General features: G+C 42.9%; 1 protein-coding gene across 13 annotated transcripts in view; it reads right to left on the bottom strand.

Annotated features, from left to right (window-relative positions):
- Window positions 1–412: 412 nt before the first annotated feature.
- The window catches only part of LCLAT1 (lysocardiolipin acyltransferase 1), a 438,576-nt gene continuing 424,540 nt past the window's right edge, over window positions 413–14,448 (bottom strand). For 11 of the 13 annotated variants that reach the window (XM_064295179.1, XM_064295183.1, XM_064295182.1 and 8 more), the window contains one exon: window positions 418–11,076. In XM_064295179.1, the coding sequence (XP_064151249.1) occupies window positions 10,574–11,076 (503 nt within the window). In that variant the 3' untranslated portion in view covers window positions 418–10,573. Of the gene's footprint in view, window positions 11,077–14,448 lie in introns of all 13 variants that reach the window. The other 2 variants (XM_064295193.1, XM_064295191.1) reach the window with 2 other exon arrangements.

Raw genomic sequence — 14,448 nt, 5'->3', positions numbered from 1 at the left:
CACAAATGTAATTCTCTAGTTGTCCAGTTGTCGCTGAATCTCATGGATGTTGTTCTTAGTTGCCATCGAACTGATGCCAACGCACGGTGACCCCATGTGTGCAGAGTAGAACTGCTCCGTAAGGTTTTCAAGGCTGCGACTTTTTGGAAGCAGATCACCAGGCCTGTCTTCCAAGGGGCCTCTGGGTGGATTTGAAATGCTAACCTTTCAGCTATTAGTCGAGAGCACTTACCATGCATGCCACCCAGGGACACAGGTCTGCCAAGTGAGAGCCTGGCAGGAGGCTCCAGAGGCTCAGCCAGGTGTTCTTGCAGGCGGCAAGCTTTTGAGAATCATTCCTGGAAACTAGTGTTCTCCAGCCTGCTGTGCCCCAGGGAATCACCTGGGGAGGGTTAACTCAACACTGAGGACTTTGCCCCTCTCCGTAGGCTGAAGGTAGAGGGGGGAAGAAAATGCCTACAGTCTTAAAAAGCATCCAGGTAATTTCCATGTGCAGCCAGGGCTGAGGACTACAATTCCACACCAGGCCTTCCCAGGTCTGGTACAGCTTCTGGCTAGGACCTGCTACTACGTAATTCACAGGGACCAGTGCCAAAGGAAAATGAGGCTGATTCGAAATTATTAAGAATTTCAAGACAGCAGGAGCAGAGCATTAAACCAAATGTGGGGCCCATCTGAGCACAGGGCCAGGTGAGTGCACATACAAGCCCAAAGTGGGCCCTGCCTCTGCCATTATTTCCCCAGTGAGTCCCTGTATGGCTCCCATGCAGCCAGCTGTGCAGTGTCACCTGCTGACCTCTCATCCTTGGTGACTCTTCCCAGTAGACTCATGGCTGGTCTACAAGGCCACCAGCTCTCCAGTAACGTGAACCCACTGGACGAATGGTCACCTCTAAAGGAGGAAGTAGAAAGGATCTTCTTGGCAGTTTGCACTTCTGACCTCCTTTTCTGAGTGATCTCATGCTTCCTCCAAACCCCTTCCGTGCTGTCATCTGGCTGAAGGCCAGCCGCACATCTGTCACTGTGCCCTCCCATCCTCAAGCAGTCCATCCCTCTCCCCGCTGTGTGTGTGCCCACAGGGAGCAATCAGAGAAACCAAATCTGCTGCTCGATTACCTGGCAAGCACTGGCCACAAATGAGTATTTCCCCCTCTTGGTTGAGATCTGAGTTGAGTCAGTCCATGGGATGAAAAATTTCCATCATTAGTAAGTAAATAGTTACAGGGGGCAGACTGGTCATTTGTCATAATGGTTTCTAAGAATTATACTACCAGCTATTGTCCACAACCCCTACTGAGCCGCTGGACAGTAGACACAGCGGTTCAAGGCTGGGGCCCTCTGCCCACCAGCTGTGTTCTGGGAGAAGCCTCTAGCACTACCCACACCTACCTCTGGCACCATATTCAGGGCTCTGCCTTGGCACAGGACATAGTCTCTTATTTCTTCTCTTCGTTTTTGTCTGGTTGACTCCCCACCCGGAAGGGCCCTCTTCTTGGCCTGGTCCCCTGACAAGCAGGTCAGCTCATTTCCTGTCTTCCCAGGGGCCTGGCTTCTTGAACTGTTCCCTCTGCTCCATGTTATACAGCCCTGCAGGCCAAGACACCACTCTCCTGTCTGCTTAGTCTTAGCTCCTGACTAAGGCTGGGTGGCCCAGGCACCCCCTTACCTTGGAGAAAGCAGACAGGTACAGCATTACTCACACCTGTTCAGAAGGGGGCACTGTCTCAGTAATAAAAGCTGTGGAAACCATGGCAGCTACCATTTATTGCACTTCTATTATGTGCAGACACAGCAAAAGTAACATCACCCACATTATTTCATTTAATCTTTACAACCACCACAGAGGTATGACTTTAATCCCCATTTTTCAGAGAGGTCAAGCAGCCTGCCCAGGGTCACACAGCTGGCAAGCGGGATGGGCATCACCCACACCCACGTGTGTCTGGTGCCAAAGCCCTCAATATTTCCACCGTGCCACACTGCCTCTCCAGGGGTGCTAATGCCCAGTCACTGTCGTTGCTTGGGTGCGAACTGAGGGCAGGCTCAGCAGGAAGCCTTTTATACCTGGCTAAATAAATGATGGCAGAAGGATGGAAATTCAGGTCTTACTCAGTATTACCTCCACCCTCAGATTTGAGACATCTCAGTTGTCATGGGCTCCTGAAAGCTTTCCTTGGGCTCTGGTCTGATGCTGAGCTCCTGCACAGCACCCATCACAGAAGCTGTCATCCTTTGTTTAACATGTGCTGTCAGTGGCCTGTTTACCACTGTATCCTCAAGGACCTAGCACAGTGCCTGGCATATAGGAGGTGCTTCATAAACAATGTTTGGGGAAGGAGAGAAGCGTGTGTGGTTGTGTGTTCACACATGTGCCCGGGAGGATGAGGAAGAAAGCTTAATTATCTTTGCTTCTTCCCACCTGGGGCCCTGAATTTAGTAAGTGGTTAATAAATGTTTACTGAATTAAATCCCTCCTAATCCACCTCAGGTCTTCCAGAACATCTGGGACCAAATGCACATTCTGTAGATGAGGAGATAGAGGCTAGAGAGTGAAAGTGGCTTCTCCAAGGTCTTAGAAGGGTGGACACATTGCAGCCCACTAGAATCACCTGGGAGCATTTAAACGTCCTGGTGTTCAGGCTGCACACGTGACCAGTTAAAGTGGGATGTCAGGGTGGGTATGGGGCCTGGCGCTGGCTAGTTTACAGCTTCACAGGTAATCCCATGTGCACCTGGCTTACAGCCTGCACCGACAGAGAGGTAAGGGCAGAGTCTACCCTCGTGGCCAGGCCAGAGAGAATGCTTCTGCATCCAGGACCCTGCTGCTCTTCAGAAGCAGGGTATCTGTGAGGTCATGGCAAGGGGGCTTCGAGGGAGAGTTTGCAGGAGGAGGCACCTCTGGAGAGACCCCACTGGTGGGAGAAGAGCCCAGTATACTTAATGCGTGTTTATCTGGTACTCTTCTTGGCCCTTTATGGTGCCGGGGAAGAATATTGAATATACATGACTGCTAGAAGGACAAACAAATCAGTCCTGGAGGTAGCACAGCCAGAATATTCGTTAGAAGTGAGGATGGACTTTGTCTTGATTACTTTGGACACATAATCAGGAGGGACCAATCCCTGGAGAAGGACATCATGCTTAGTAAAATACAGTGTTAACCAAAAAAGAGGGAGACCCTCAATGAGATGGATTGACACAGGGGTTTCAACAGTGGGCTCAAACATAGTAATTTAATTGTGAGGATGGCGTAGGATCAGGAAATGTTTTGTTCTGTTGTACATGGGGTCACTATGAGCTAACTTGAAGGCATCTGACAACAACAGAAACCTGGCCCTGTTGAAGGCCTGGCACTCTGGCTGGAAGGCCCAGGCCTGGTTGAGGGGCAGAAGTTTGCCCTGAGAGGGTCCCTGAGCCCCCAAATGGTCCCCTGGCAGATGCCAATGATGGGATGGCCCTTTCCCTGTGTACTGGTCACCTGACCGGCCACTCAGCCATTCATGGATCTTAAAATCTCTTGAGGCCAATTACCTGGGAGCAATTTCTCTTAACACTGGACTACTCAAAGCTTCCACAAAGAGGAGTGATGTCCTCTCATGTACCTGTTGTGAAATACAGGTACTTCAGGGCTCTGCTTATCCATCTCCCACCTACTGCCCAATGAGACATCATATCACTTCCTCAGTAAATATCTTAGTGTGATTCTCTACAGCATATGAACTCCTTCAGAACAGAATCACAATACCAATCATACCTAAAAATGAATTCCTTAATATTACCAAATATACAGTCAGTGTAACCCACTGTCTCATAATGCTTTTTTAAAATCTGTTTATTCAAATAAGGACCCAAACAGAGTTTACACATTGCATTTGATTAATGTAACTCTGCAGTCACATTTAGTCTATAGTTTCATCATTTGGGAGCTAGCAAACTTCTATAGAGAGAAGCTTTCTGTCTTCAACTATTTACCTTGAGATACAGTTCTTCCAGGAAAAGGTTAAATGCTAACCCTTTGGTTGCCAGTTTCCAGAATTATGAGTTGGTTATCTAGCATCTTCTAAATGTGTCAATTATTAACTCATGGCTTTTATCATATTTGGCACATTTGTATACATTCCAGTTATCATTCTCATTAATGCTCAAGTTATCACTCTTTAGACAGTGGGAGCCTCTTTAAATTGGCTCCTGATCCTTTTGACATGACCTCAATTGTCTTTGAAAGCTTCCTTGCTTTTTGGTATCACATGATGTCTAGGCTCACCTTCTACCTGTCCTGCCCCAGATCTGAAATCAATCATTTGTCCAAGAACCTCTGGTTCATTTTGGTGGAAAATGATTTTCCATGATCTAATCGGGCACCCATTTTTTTTTTTTTTTTAATCGGGCACCAGGGTGCTCACTGCTACTGGGTTGGTCATTGTTTCTGAGCATTTTTTATGGACAGAGCTAGCAAGTACTTTGTAAAAGAGAAAATATATCATGAATTCAAACTGATATTTTGAATTCCAATTTACGATTTCAAGAATTTTTACTTAACGTCTTTAATTTATATACACATGTATATATAATTTTTTACACTAAAAATCTTGGTTCCTAGCAACAGTATCATAATTGTTCAAATGCTTTATCTTATACTACAACAAATGTAATAGTTTCAGAAAATAAACCAAGAATATTATTAACAATATGACAAAAACTAAGATTTTTTTTTTGTTTGTTTTTTGGTAATTCTTTTTGTGCCTAGGTTTGTACTATTACAGATATACGTTATAACCACCTGAAATAATGTCGCACGCTTGACACAAGTTAGGGTTGTTTCATTTTCTTTTTGGTTTTCAGAGATTGCTTTCTCCATTTTTTAATTTCGTAATTATGTAAAACATGAACTTGGTTCCAAAGTCAACTGTATAAAATAAAATACATCCAGAGAAGTCTATCTTTGTCCCATCTATCCTGTTCCTGCCCTCCTCTTGTATGCAGCCATTTTACTTTTATGATTAATATTTTTAAATTATTTTAACTAGTCTTTAATATAAGCATATGAGTGAATCTGTATGCCCCCCACCTTCTTAGATAAAAGACAGCGTAAGTATAGATGCTATTCCCCACCTTTCTTTCTAAGATTATATCCTGGGTATCACTCCCATAGCAGTTATGTGCAGATGTCCATCATTGCTCTGCACAACTGCACAGAACCGAATCCCCCAATTCCCCAATCCCCTGCCATCGAGTCAATTACGATCTGTAGCAAACCCTATAGGACACAGAAGAACTGCCTCATAGGGTTTCCAAGGCTGTAATCTTTATGGAATCAGACTGCCGCATCTTTCTCCCGTGGAGCAGCTGGTGGGTTCAAACCACAGACCTTTTGGTTAGCAGCTGAGAGCTTAATCATTGTGCCATCAGGGCTCCTTACTCCCCTAATTACAACATGGAGTATTCCACCTCTCCTCTACAGATGGGCGTTGGGTTGTTTCCAGAGTTTTATTTTTACAAATAGATCCACAATGAATAGCTGTGTGTACATATCTTGCAATTTTTTTCCAGTATTTGTGATACAGATTTCTAGAAGTGGGACTGTAGTTAAAGAGTAAATGCATAACAATTATTTTTTGGAACTAGATCACCAGGCCTTTCTTCTGAGGTGCCTCTGGGTGGACTTAACCTCCAACCTTTTTGATAGCACCTTAACGGTTTGTCCCACCCAGGGACTGCACAGTATTTATACTTCAACCGATTTCCCTTGATAGGAAAAAAGGTTTCAGTACTGCTTACATCTCAGTGATCCTTGTGGTGGCAGTGACTGAAGAATTCATATGGACCCGGTTGTTGAGGAGACTGTGCACACACAACTATGGAGACTCCTTTGGTTTCCAGATATCCCCTGGTGTTGATGGAGAAGCTGTTGAGCCTCTTAGCATCTCACAGGGGTCAGGCAGCCTCTCTGGAAATCATGCTGATTTTCCCCAAACTTTGCTGGGAGGCTTGGGAAGTTGAATAGTTGTCAACAGTGGACATTTCATCCTATTCCCTGTAACAGTCCTTGATTTTTATCATAAAATTCATCTCTCTCCTGCCTTCGGTCCCTAGAGTCCAGGAGAAGACCCCATCTGTCTTCAAATACCCTGCTGGTATTTCAAATACCTTGCTGGTATCATATTTCCAGCATCATCACCCATGGTAGACAGGTTTCAGTAGAGCTTCCAGACTAATACAGACAAAGAAAAATGCCTGGTGATCTACTTCTGAAAATTAGCCAATGAAAACCTTATGGATGATGAAAGACCACTGTCTAACTCAGTTGCTTTGGACACATCAACAGGAGGGATCAATTGTTGAAGAAGGACATCATGTTTAGTGAAGCAGAGGGCCAACGAGAGCGAGGAGACCTTCAGTCAGATGACTGACACAATAGCCACAATGGTAGACTAGCAATTGGGATGATGACATAGGATCAGGCAACATTTTGTTCTGTTTTACATAAGGTCGCTATGAGCTGCCTCAATGACAGCTAACAATAAGTGGTAAGATGGTAGGTGGGGGGGGGCATAGAGTCCCATTTACCTCTAGCAGCTGGCAGTGCTGATAATTCCCCGAAGAACCCCACACTTCTGGAATTATCCATCAAATTGCCTTCAACAGCAGGGCTGAACTGAGAGGTGGATGAAAATCAAGTTTTGATGACACTTGTGGAACCCTGAATCCAACTGTGACCTCTGGACGGTTTTAGTTACGCCATCCCTCCCACTCCCCGCCCCCACACATTTGCGAAAGAAAGGGTCCTACCTGATCAGCACTCCCTAAATTCTACATATTGTAAGGCTATAACAACGTTGTAAACCAAGTAGCACCATAACCTGTAGTTCTCCTCATTCCTGTGAAAATAGAAACGGAACACACATGTGAACCCTACTCAATTCACTTCATTTTATTCTGGGATGTGTATTACAGATAATACAACTCACAAACATACCAGTGGACACTGAAAACTAAGGCCATTCTGTGAGTTATTTTTTAAATTGGTGTTTTGCACATAATGCTTTTTTAAAAAATTAATTACCAAAACCAAGATTCTCTTATGAAATAAAAAATTAAGGTAGGTACAAGACAACTTTAGGGCCGTATCTGATCTGAAGCTCATCATGTGACAAAAATACCTTTGCTCTCTACAGCACGCATAAAGGTACAAGGCGAGCACTACCTCAGTGTCAAGCTCTCGTCTCCCTGTTTTCACCAAGTAGTGTTTACCCAGTACAGTCACCAGTGCTTACAAGCCATTTCCCTCCCAGTGAGTAGCAAAAAGTGACTTTTCCTAAGACACGCATTGCAGAATTCTTGGAACATGAAAAGAAGGGACCCGTAACTAAGGCACTGGAAGCACGTTATTTATATAAAGAAATGTAAACAATTTAAAACGAACAGGCTCCCTCCCTTACTCTTTACTGTAAAGGGGCACAAGGGCATAGTGGTTGAGCCAGAGCTTGAAGACAGGTGGAACATTCTCCCTCTTCAGAACTCAGTCTTGCCGAGTGCTCCAATATAAGATTTCTGAATGGTGCTCTTGAAGTAACTAATTTCAGTGACTCAAATGGCAGCTGCTACTTCCCCTTAATATGCACTGTAACAGCATAAAAACCAAGGAAGGGTTTCATTAGGAGCCTGAAATACGGGCTATGACATTTATTTTTTAGTCCTTTGCTATGTTTGTCTAATGAATTTTAAATTACTTTGGCTTGTTTCATCAAAGATGTCTGGTGAAAGAACTTGTTACCATAACAGGGCCCTTTCTTGTAGGTTCATATTTTAAGTATAATGGTTCATGTCCTATATAAACCACACTTGCTTTATTAAAACTTTACAGAATGGTAAATTAAAGATTTAACAATTGAACCTATTGCACTGTAAAAATTTCAAAGTCCATTGAGTTTGCCTTCAAAGGACTGAAAGAGCAGTAAGCAGGGATTGAGTTTCTAGCTATAGCTGGACCAGAGGTGGCTCTGGTTCTGCAGGGATGGGGAGAGAAGGTGCAGAAAGGGTAATTCCTAAGGACAATCACATTGGAAAGCTAACGTAATTCTTACTTGACATTTTGGCATCAATTTAATATAGCTCTCAGTTCTAAATCATTAACTGTGTATTTCTTTTAAAAGTTATTTATTCAAATAAAATTACAAAAAGTCTTTAACGCAAATACATGTGTAGAGAAATGCACAGTTTTGATTTAAAAGGAAGCCTGATCGCAAAAAGCTAAAACAAAACAAAACTGCCAAGAGGGACTTTTCTTTTTGATATTATCATTTCTAATTCTTAAAGCAAGTACAATGTCGGTATTAACCAGTTTTAGTACCTTATAATCATGAATTCCAGGTAGGTGAAATTAAGTTTGCATTCATGTTTCTAATTAGCAAAAAAAAAAATCAAATCTCTTTAAAGATCTCAGAGGGTATAGGCAGGCACGCCACCAGTGGAAGGGACAGCTTGAACAATGAGCCTTGTGACTTTGGAGGGAGGGCAGTAATCCACTGCAGCTTGGACCGGCTGCATTATAAACCCATTTGGGGTAGAAGGCACAGCTTTTTTCTTTTACCCAGGACAAATGTGATCCTAATTGTCAAACTATTTCTGTGTTTCCAAATATAACAAAAGGAAGTCTGAGAGAAACCTAAATTAGAAGCCTCTTTTATTAATGGAGGAAAAAAAAAAAAAAGTAGGGTAAAAACCCTTAAAAACCATGAGGTTAAACAGCTGGGTCTGGAGCAGATGTGCACAATAACTAATTAGTAACTCTCAGCAGGATTAAAAAATTAATCCAGGATTAAAAAATCGATGGCATTGGGTTTGATTGGGAGCAGGATTAAAAACAGCTTCTGAGGGGCAGTTAAATACAGGCTGGTGAGTTTCAGTAGGGGCACCAGTTAATACCCTTCTAATAAAAATGATGTGTCAACATTGTTCTGTCCCAACCAGTACTTTCTACAAGAATCTGCTCTGTAAGTTTAGCTCATGACATGTTTACTTTTCATGGCAATGTACGATTCAACTGTTGGGTAAAAGTCATTGTCAAGCAAAAATGACGTGTAATTAAAGAGAAGGCATTCATGCCAGAAGAGTACAGAAAGTAATAAGTAGCTTTTGAGGCTGACTGAACACAGCAATAAAGCTGACACGTTTGCTAACAGCTAACGACTTTTAATTGCCTCACATTTTTTGCTCCTCTAACCAGCATCCCTGTGATTGAAGTAAAAAGTAGGGCCTGGTTCCAATACAGTGGAAACAGTGAGGATGTATTTCTTTTGCCTCAGAAGGAGACTGATGCTGTTGGTTTGCTAGATTTTCCATTGACGCCAACTGACAGGGATATTTAGGTGAACAATTGGTCAAAAGTGGGTTTAAATATTAATATTGAAAGAAGATGCCTGGGGTTAAAAGACAGAGTGAGAGATACCTTGCTACTATTAAAAATGATTCATTTCTGTCCATCAGTTCGGTTTTAAGAGTAAACCCTGCTGAGGCTCCAGGGAATAGATAAACCATTACCGCCCTGTCACAAGCAATTTTGCTGTTGTTGTTTTAATAGCAGACGTTGGATACCCAACACATGTAGAAGACATAATAACCTTCCTTTTTTGATAGGTCTTAAAGAAATATTTCAAAAGACACACAATTTCAAAAGACAGTTTCTGACTGCATTAACAGAATATTCTTCTAAGCTTTCCTTTAAAAAAGTATGTGACTTCATGTTTACCATTTTTAATGCAAAAAAAGTTACACCTGCCAAGTTATAAGCAAACCAGCACTAAGCATGCAAGATTAAGTATGTGGGAAGAACAAAACCCTATTAATTCCTATCTTTAAAATTCAAGCTAAGGTTTCCAAGTGGAGAGCCTGTGGTTTCTCCCTGAGACACATCCAGGTCTTATTTTCCATGTGAAGAAAGGGCACAGGTTGTCTTCTGATGCCTGGGTCAGCATAAGGCTAAATGCCAAGATTTTAAGAACGATGAAGGGGCTCCTATCATAATGCCTGATTAGACATTTTGGCTTTCTGGTCTTCAGGAAGAAGGATGGAATGGGTTTGACTGGCATAGAAAAGAGTATGGGCCGTGCAGAGAGTGAGTCCTGGGCACCCTGTGCCATGGCTGCCAGGAGAAAGGGTGCTCACATTGGTGAGGTGACCTGGGGCAGTCATGTACCGGCTCTTGATCTTGGCCCATGCTCAAAAGGTCCAGGTCTGCCTTCTCATCTAGGAGTTTGGCAGGTAATCAGATTGGGCCTGTAAGAAAAACTTGCGTGTACCTCTCTGTTACAAGCCTGATGATTGCTTAAAACTCTGGCTCGAGTTGCTTGACAGTGATAGCTCCCTGCTAAGCAGTATCGAAATTACATTCAGAGATTTAAAAAAAAACAAACTGTGTGTGTAGCAATATTTTTTCTCACAAAATATCTTTAACAAATAAGGACAGTAGTATGAAATACCTGACATCATCATGCAAAAATGCATCTCAGCTTACAAAAGCTTAGAACTTTTCCAAAATTTCCCCTAGGTTTTTTACATTGCCAACCATATAATCTCACTTATTTTTCTTTGAATTTAAATGTGGTTGCTTGTGTAAAAAACGGTAACATGCAAGTTCAATGACCTCTAGTCCTCCAAATATTCTCTCCTGCAGCACAAAAATTATAATGGTGATTATAAAATACCACCGAATCAGACTGTACAGATAGATGAGCAGGCACATGGCAGGGCTGAACAGGGTCCAGTACAGTATGGACAGCAATTTGACCACAAGGACCCTGAGCTCAGACTTACAAGGAGGAATTACACTCCGCCCAGTGAAGTAAAAATTCTTCTCCCCTTGATAGAAGGAACGGAGCCTCTCTTCTTTCTCTTCCCACCGCTTGTGGCACCAGAGCTGAAGGTCCTCCTTGGATGTAGGGAGGGTGTCGATTGGGTATCGGCGGACATGAAAGTGAATTTCCTTGGGAAAGTTGCCATTGAGGAGGTGCTTCTCTGTCTGAGGAATGCTGTGAGGATATGCCACAGTGATGTCATGGACAGCATCAAGGTTCTTACCTAGGTTTTGGGAAAGATAAAAATATAGATGTAGCAATGATCACTTGAGGTGGTGATGCTGATTCACACCGCAAGACAGAGCCCCAAACGCTAAAAATCAGGACACAGTGAACCATGATGAACAAACAAGGGCTATAAATACTGGTGCTCCTGGGCACTTGGATCAATATTTACCAGTCATTTTCAGTTTTTTCCTTTTTCTGCTTGCTGATTACCACAAAGACCTTTAGAAAGAAATTCTCTTCATTCGCAGAAACAGTAACCTGCCATTCTAAAACTCACTAGACAAGCACGTTCAGTCAGATTTAACTAGCAATCAAAGAGCACAGGACTAGCCCTTTTGTACCAACAGGATTCACTGTTGATAGCCCTTATTAATACTCCCTCCTCTCCAAATAAAAAGAACAAACCTCACCTTTAACCCATTACTACTACCATGGCAACTACTAGAAAGAAAAACTCCAGAATCAGACTTGATAAATTGGACAGAAACACATGATAACTTTCCTTTTTTTAAAACGTATAAATTTGAAGTCTGAGTAAAACCCTGATCTGGTAAACCACCATCCTTAGCAACCTCATGAATAATTATTTTGGGGGTTAAGTGTTTTCAGCAAAGCCATATGCCAGATGCTGGAGATAGATGAGTAAAACAGAGTCCTTAACCTCGAGAGGATCACAACATAGCCAGGGAGACATCCATGTATAATGCCCTAACTAGCACCACAAGGGAACATATAAGGGACTATATGGGCACCAAGAAGGAAGTGGCCTCTGCTGCCTGAGGGGAAGGGGGCAAAAGAGGAGAGGAAGCTAGTTGCAAGGCAGTGGCCGAGCATTGCAGGCAGAGCACAGCCGGGACAGGTCATACAAGGAGGCTGGAGGTATATGGTAAAAGCCTTCACACTGTCATATTTCAGAACATAACTCTATTCTGTAGATGGTGAATCACCTTACACACTGGAGAGCCATTTAAGGATTTTAAACAAAGAAAGAACCAGAATGTTTCATTTTAGCAAGGATTACCTTTATGGGCTCCCTGGAGGCACAAATGATTAAGTGTTGGACTATTAGCTGAGAGGCTGGCAGTTTGAACTCATCCAGAGGCACCTCAGAAGACAGGCCTAGCAATCTTTTTCTCAAATGTCACAGCCTTGAAAACCCTGTGGAGTTCTATCTGTACACATGGGGTCACTGTGAGTGGTAACTGACTGGACAGCAACTAACAACAACAATCCTGGGGAAGTGAAAAGAATGGTTTGAAGAGGACCTGAGATGAGACAGAGTTGTTGCAGTTACTGCCACAGAGTTGGCCCCTGACTTACGGCAAGCTCATGCATAGTGAGATTGGACTGTTGCGATACGTAAGATTTTCACCAGCTGATTTTTCAGAAGTATTTTGCCAGGCCTTTCATCCTAGTCTGAAAGCCTCACTGAAACCTGTCCAGCATCATATCAACACGCAAACCTCCACCAATGGATGGGTGGCGGCTGCACTTTAGGCACAATGGCCAGGAATCAAACCCAGGTGTCCAGCACAGAAGGCGAGAATTCTACCACTGAACCGATACTGTCCCCAAGACAGAGCTAGGGTGAGTAACTGCATCACTACTGCAATATTGCAGGCAAGAAATGAAGAGGTGGTAGGAGCCAAAGGGAGAGACGTGCGCAGAAAAATTAAAAGGAAGGAGTGACATGACATAGTAGTCAACTGGATGTGGAAGGCTGAGGAGGACAGAGCAGGAAGGAATGAGCCCAGGTGTTTCTGGCTCAGGAGACTGAGTGGATTAGAAATGGAAAAGGATTTTAGATCTGGAAGGGACTATGGGGACTATTTAATCAAACCCTGCATATGAAGGCCCAGAGAACTTGAGTATTTTGCCAAAGGGCATGCAGTGTGTTGATGCCTAGTCTGAATGTTGCTGTCTTCCATACCATGTTATCTTCAGTGGGAGACTTTTGATGTGGACTTTGATCTGTTACAGAACTACACGATATTGATGAAACTAATCTGTGGTGACAAAAATCAGAATAGTGGTTGCCTGTGGAGGTGGGAACTGACTGGAAGGGGGAATGAGGAAAACATCTGGGTGACATATGTTCTATATCTTGATTAGAGCGTGCATTACATGGTATTTACATTTGTCAAAATCATTAAAATGTACATTTAAAATCTGTGCATTTCACTCTATTTAAATTTTACCTCAGTAGTAATAACAATAAAGATCAGATCCAAGTCTCCCACCACACCCCATGTTGTACCCTTTCCAGTGAACCTATTAGGTTACACTCTTCCTTTTTAATGATTCTTTATGTCTTTTGTAAAAGGCTTATTGTCAGTCCCCAACACCTTGTGATTTACTTTAGGGTAATGACAATGTTTTGCTTTGGCTTCATAACTGTCTTGTAAAATAATCAGCACTTAATAACAGCTAAGATATAAAAAATAAAAATACCTACATCAGCAAGGCTTAGATTCAAATCTGAAGGGAAAGCTGAGAGGGCAGAGGGCAGAGGGCAGAGGAGGTGCACATGAAAGGCTGATGGGAGAAAGCTTTAGTAGCTGTATTGGAACATCTAGCAGAGAAGAGGCTGGGCCTATTTGGCTCCAAAGGAGAGACACGGGTCCAGTGATTGATTAGTAGCCACAGGGAAAAGCTTTCTAGCAGAGCTGTCAAGAGGTAACGCGTTCACCCTTTGAGAAAAGGCTGGTTGGCCACTTGCCTGGCATGCTCTGACAGGCATTTGTACACAGGAAAGTGGGTTGTCTGAACAAGCATCCAAAAAAGACTTACTCTTTCACTGATGCACCGAGCATGATTCACCTCTTAAACTGGTAGACCCTGCTAACTCATCTGCATTAAAAATGAAGCAACCTTTTCTCTATTGTCATTAGTCACTACTATCCTGCTCCACTAGAGAAAATTTTTCTTTGACTATACAAGCTAGTTTAATATTTTATTATACCCTCTATCCCCAGACCTCAGAGCCCCCATTCATTTATGCCCATGACCCCCATCACAATCCTTGTTCCAGTTGCCATACATCGACTCCATCTACCCCTTTCCCACTTCCTCTCACAATGGAGAAAATGATGTCTTCACCTTTTGTTACCTGTCATGGCAATTTTCCTCTGTGATTCCAGTGAGTTCACATTTCATTTACCTTCAAAACTCCTCTGCAATCAATATTCCTGCTTCCACCTTCTGCCCAAACCCTCCTGCTCAATCCAGGTCAATCAACATCACTTTTTCCACAGCCTTGACTAATCTCATTTCCCCATGTACTTTCTATCATCTTTCTACTTAGCCATTCTATACGGATTTCACATTTAATCTTAAAATCTGCTCACATGTCCCAGGCACTGTCCCA

Source organism: Loxodonta africana, chromosome 12 (genome assembly GCF_030014295.1).
Source record: "Loxodonta africana isolate mLoxAfr1 chromosome 12, mLoxAfr1.hap2, whole genome shotgun sequence".
Lineage (NCBI taxonomy): Eukaryota > Metazoa > Chordata > Mammalia > Proboscidea > Elephantidae > Loxodonta > Loxodonta africana.
Note: the sequence above shows the minus strand (reverse complement) of the source record. Positions and strands in the feature narration are given on the sequence as shown.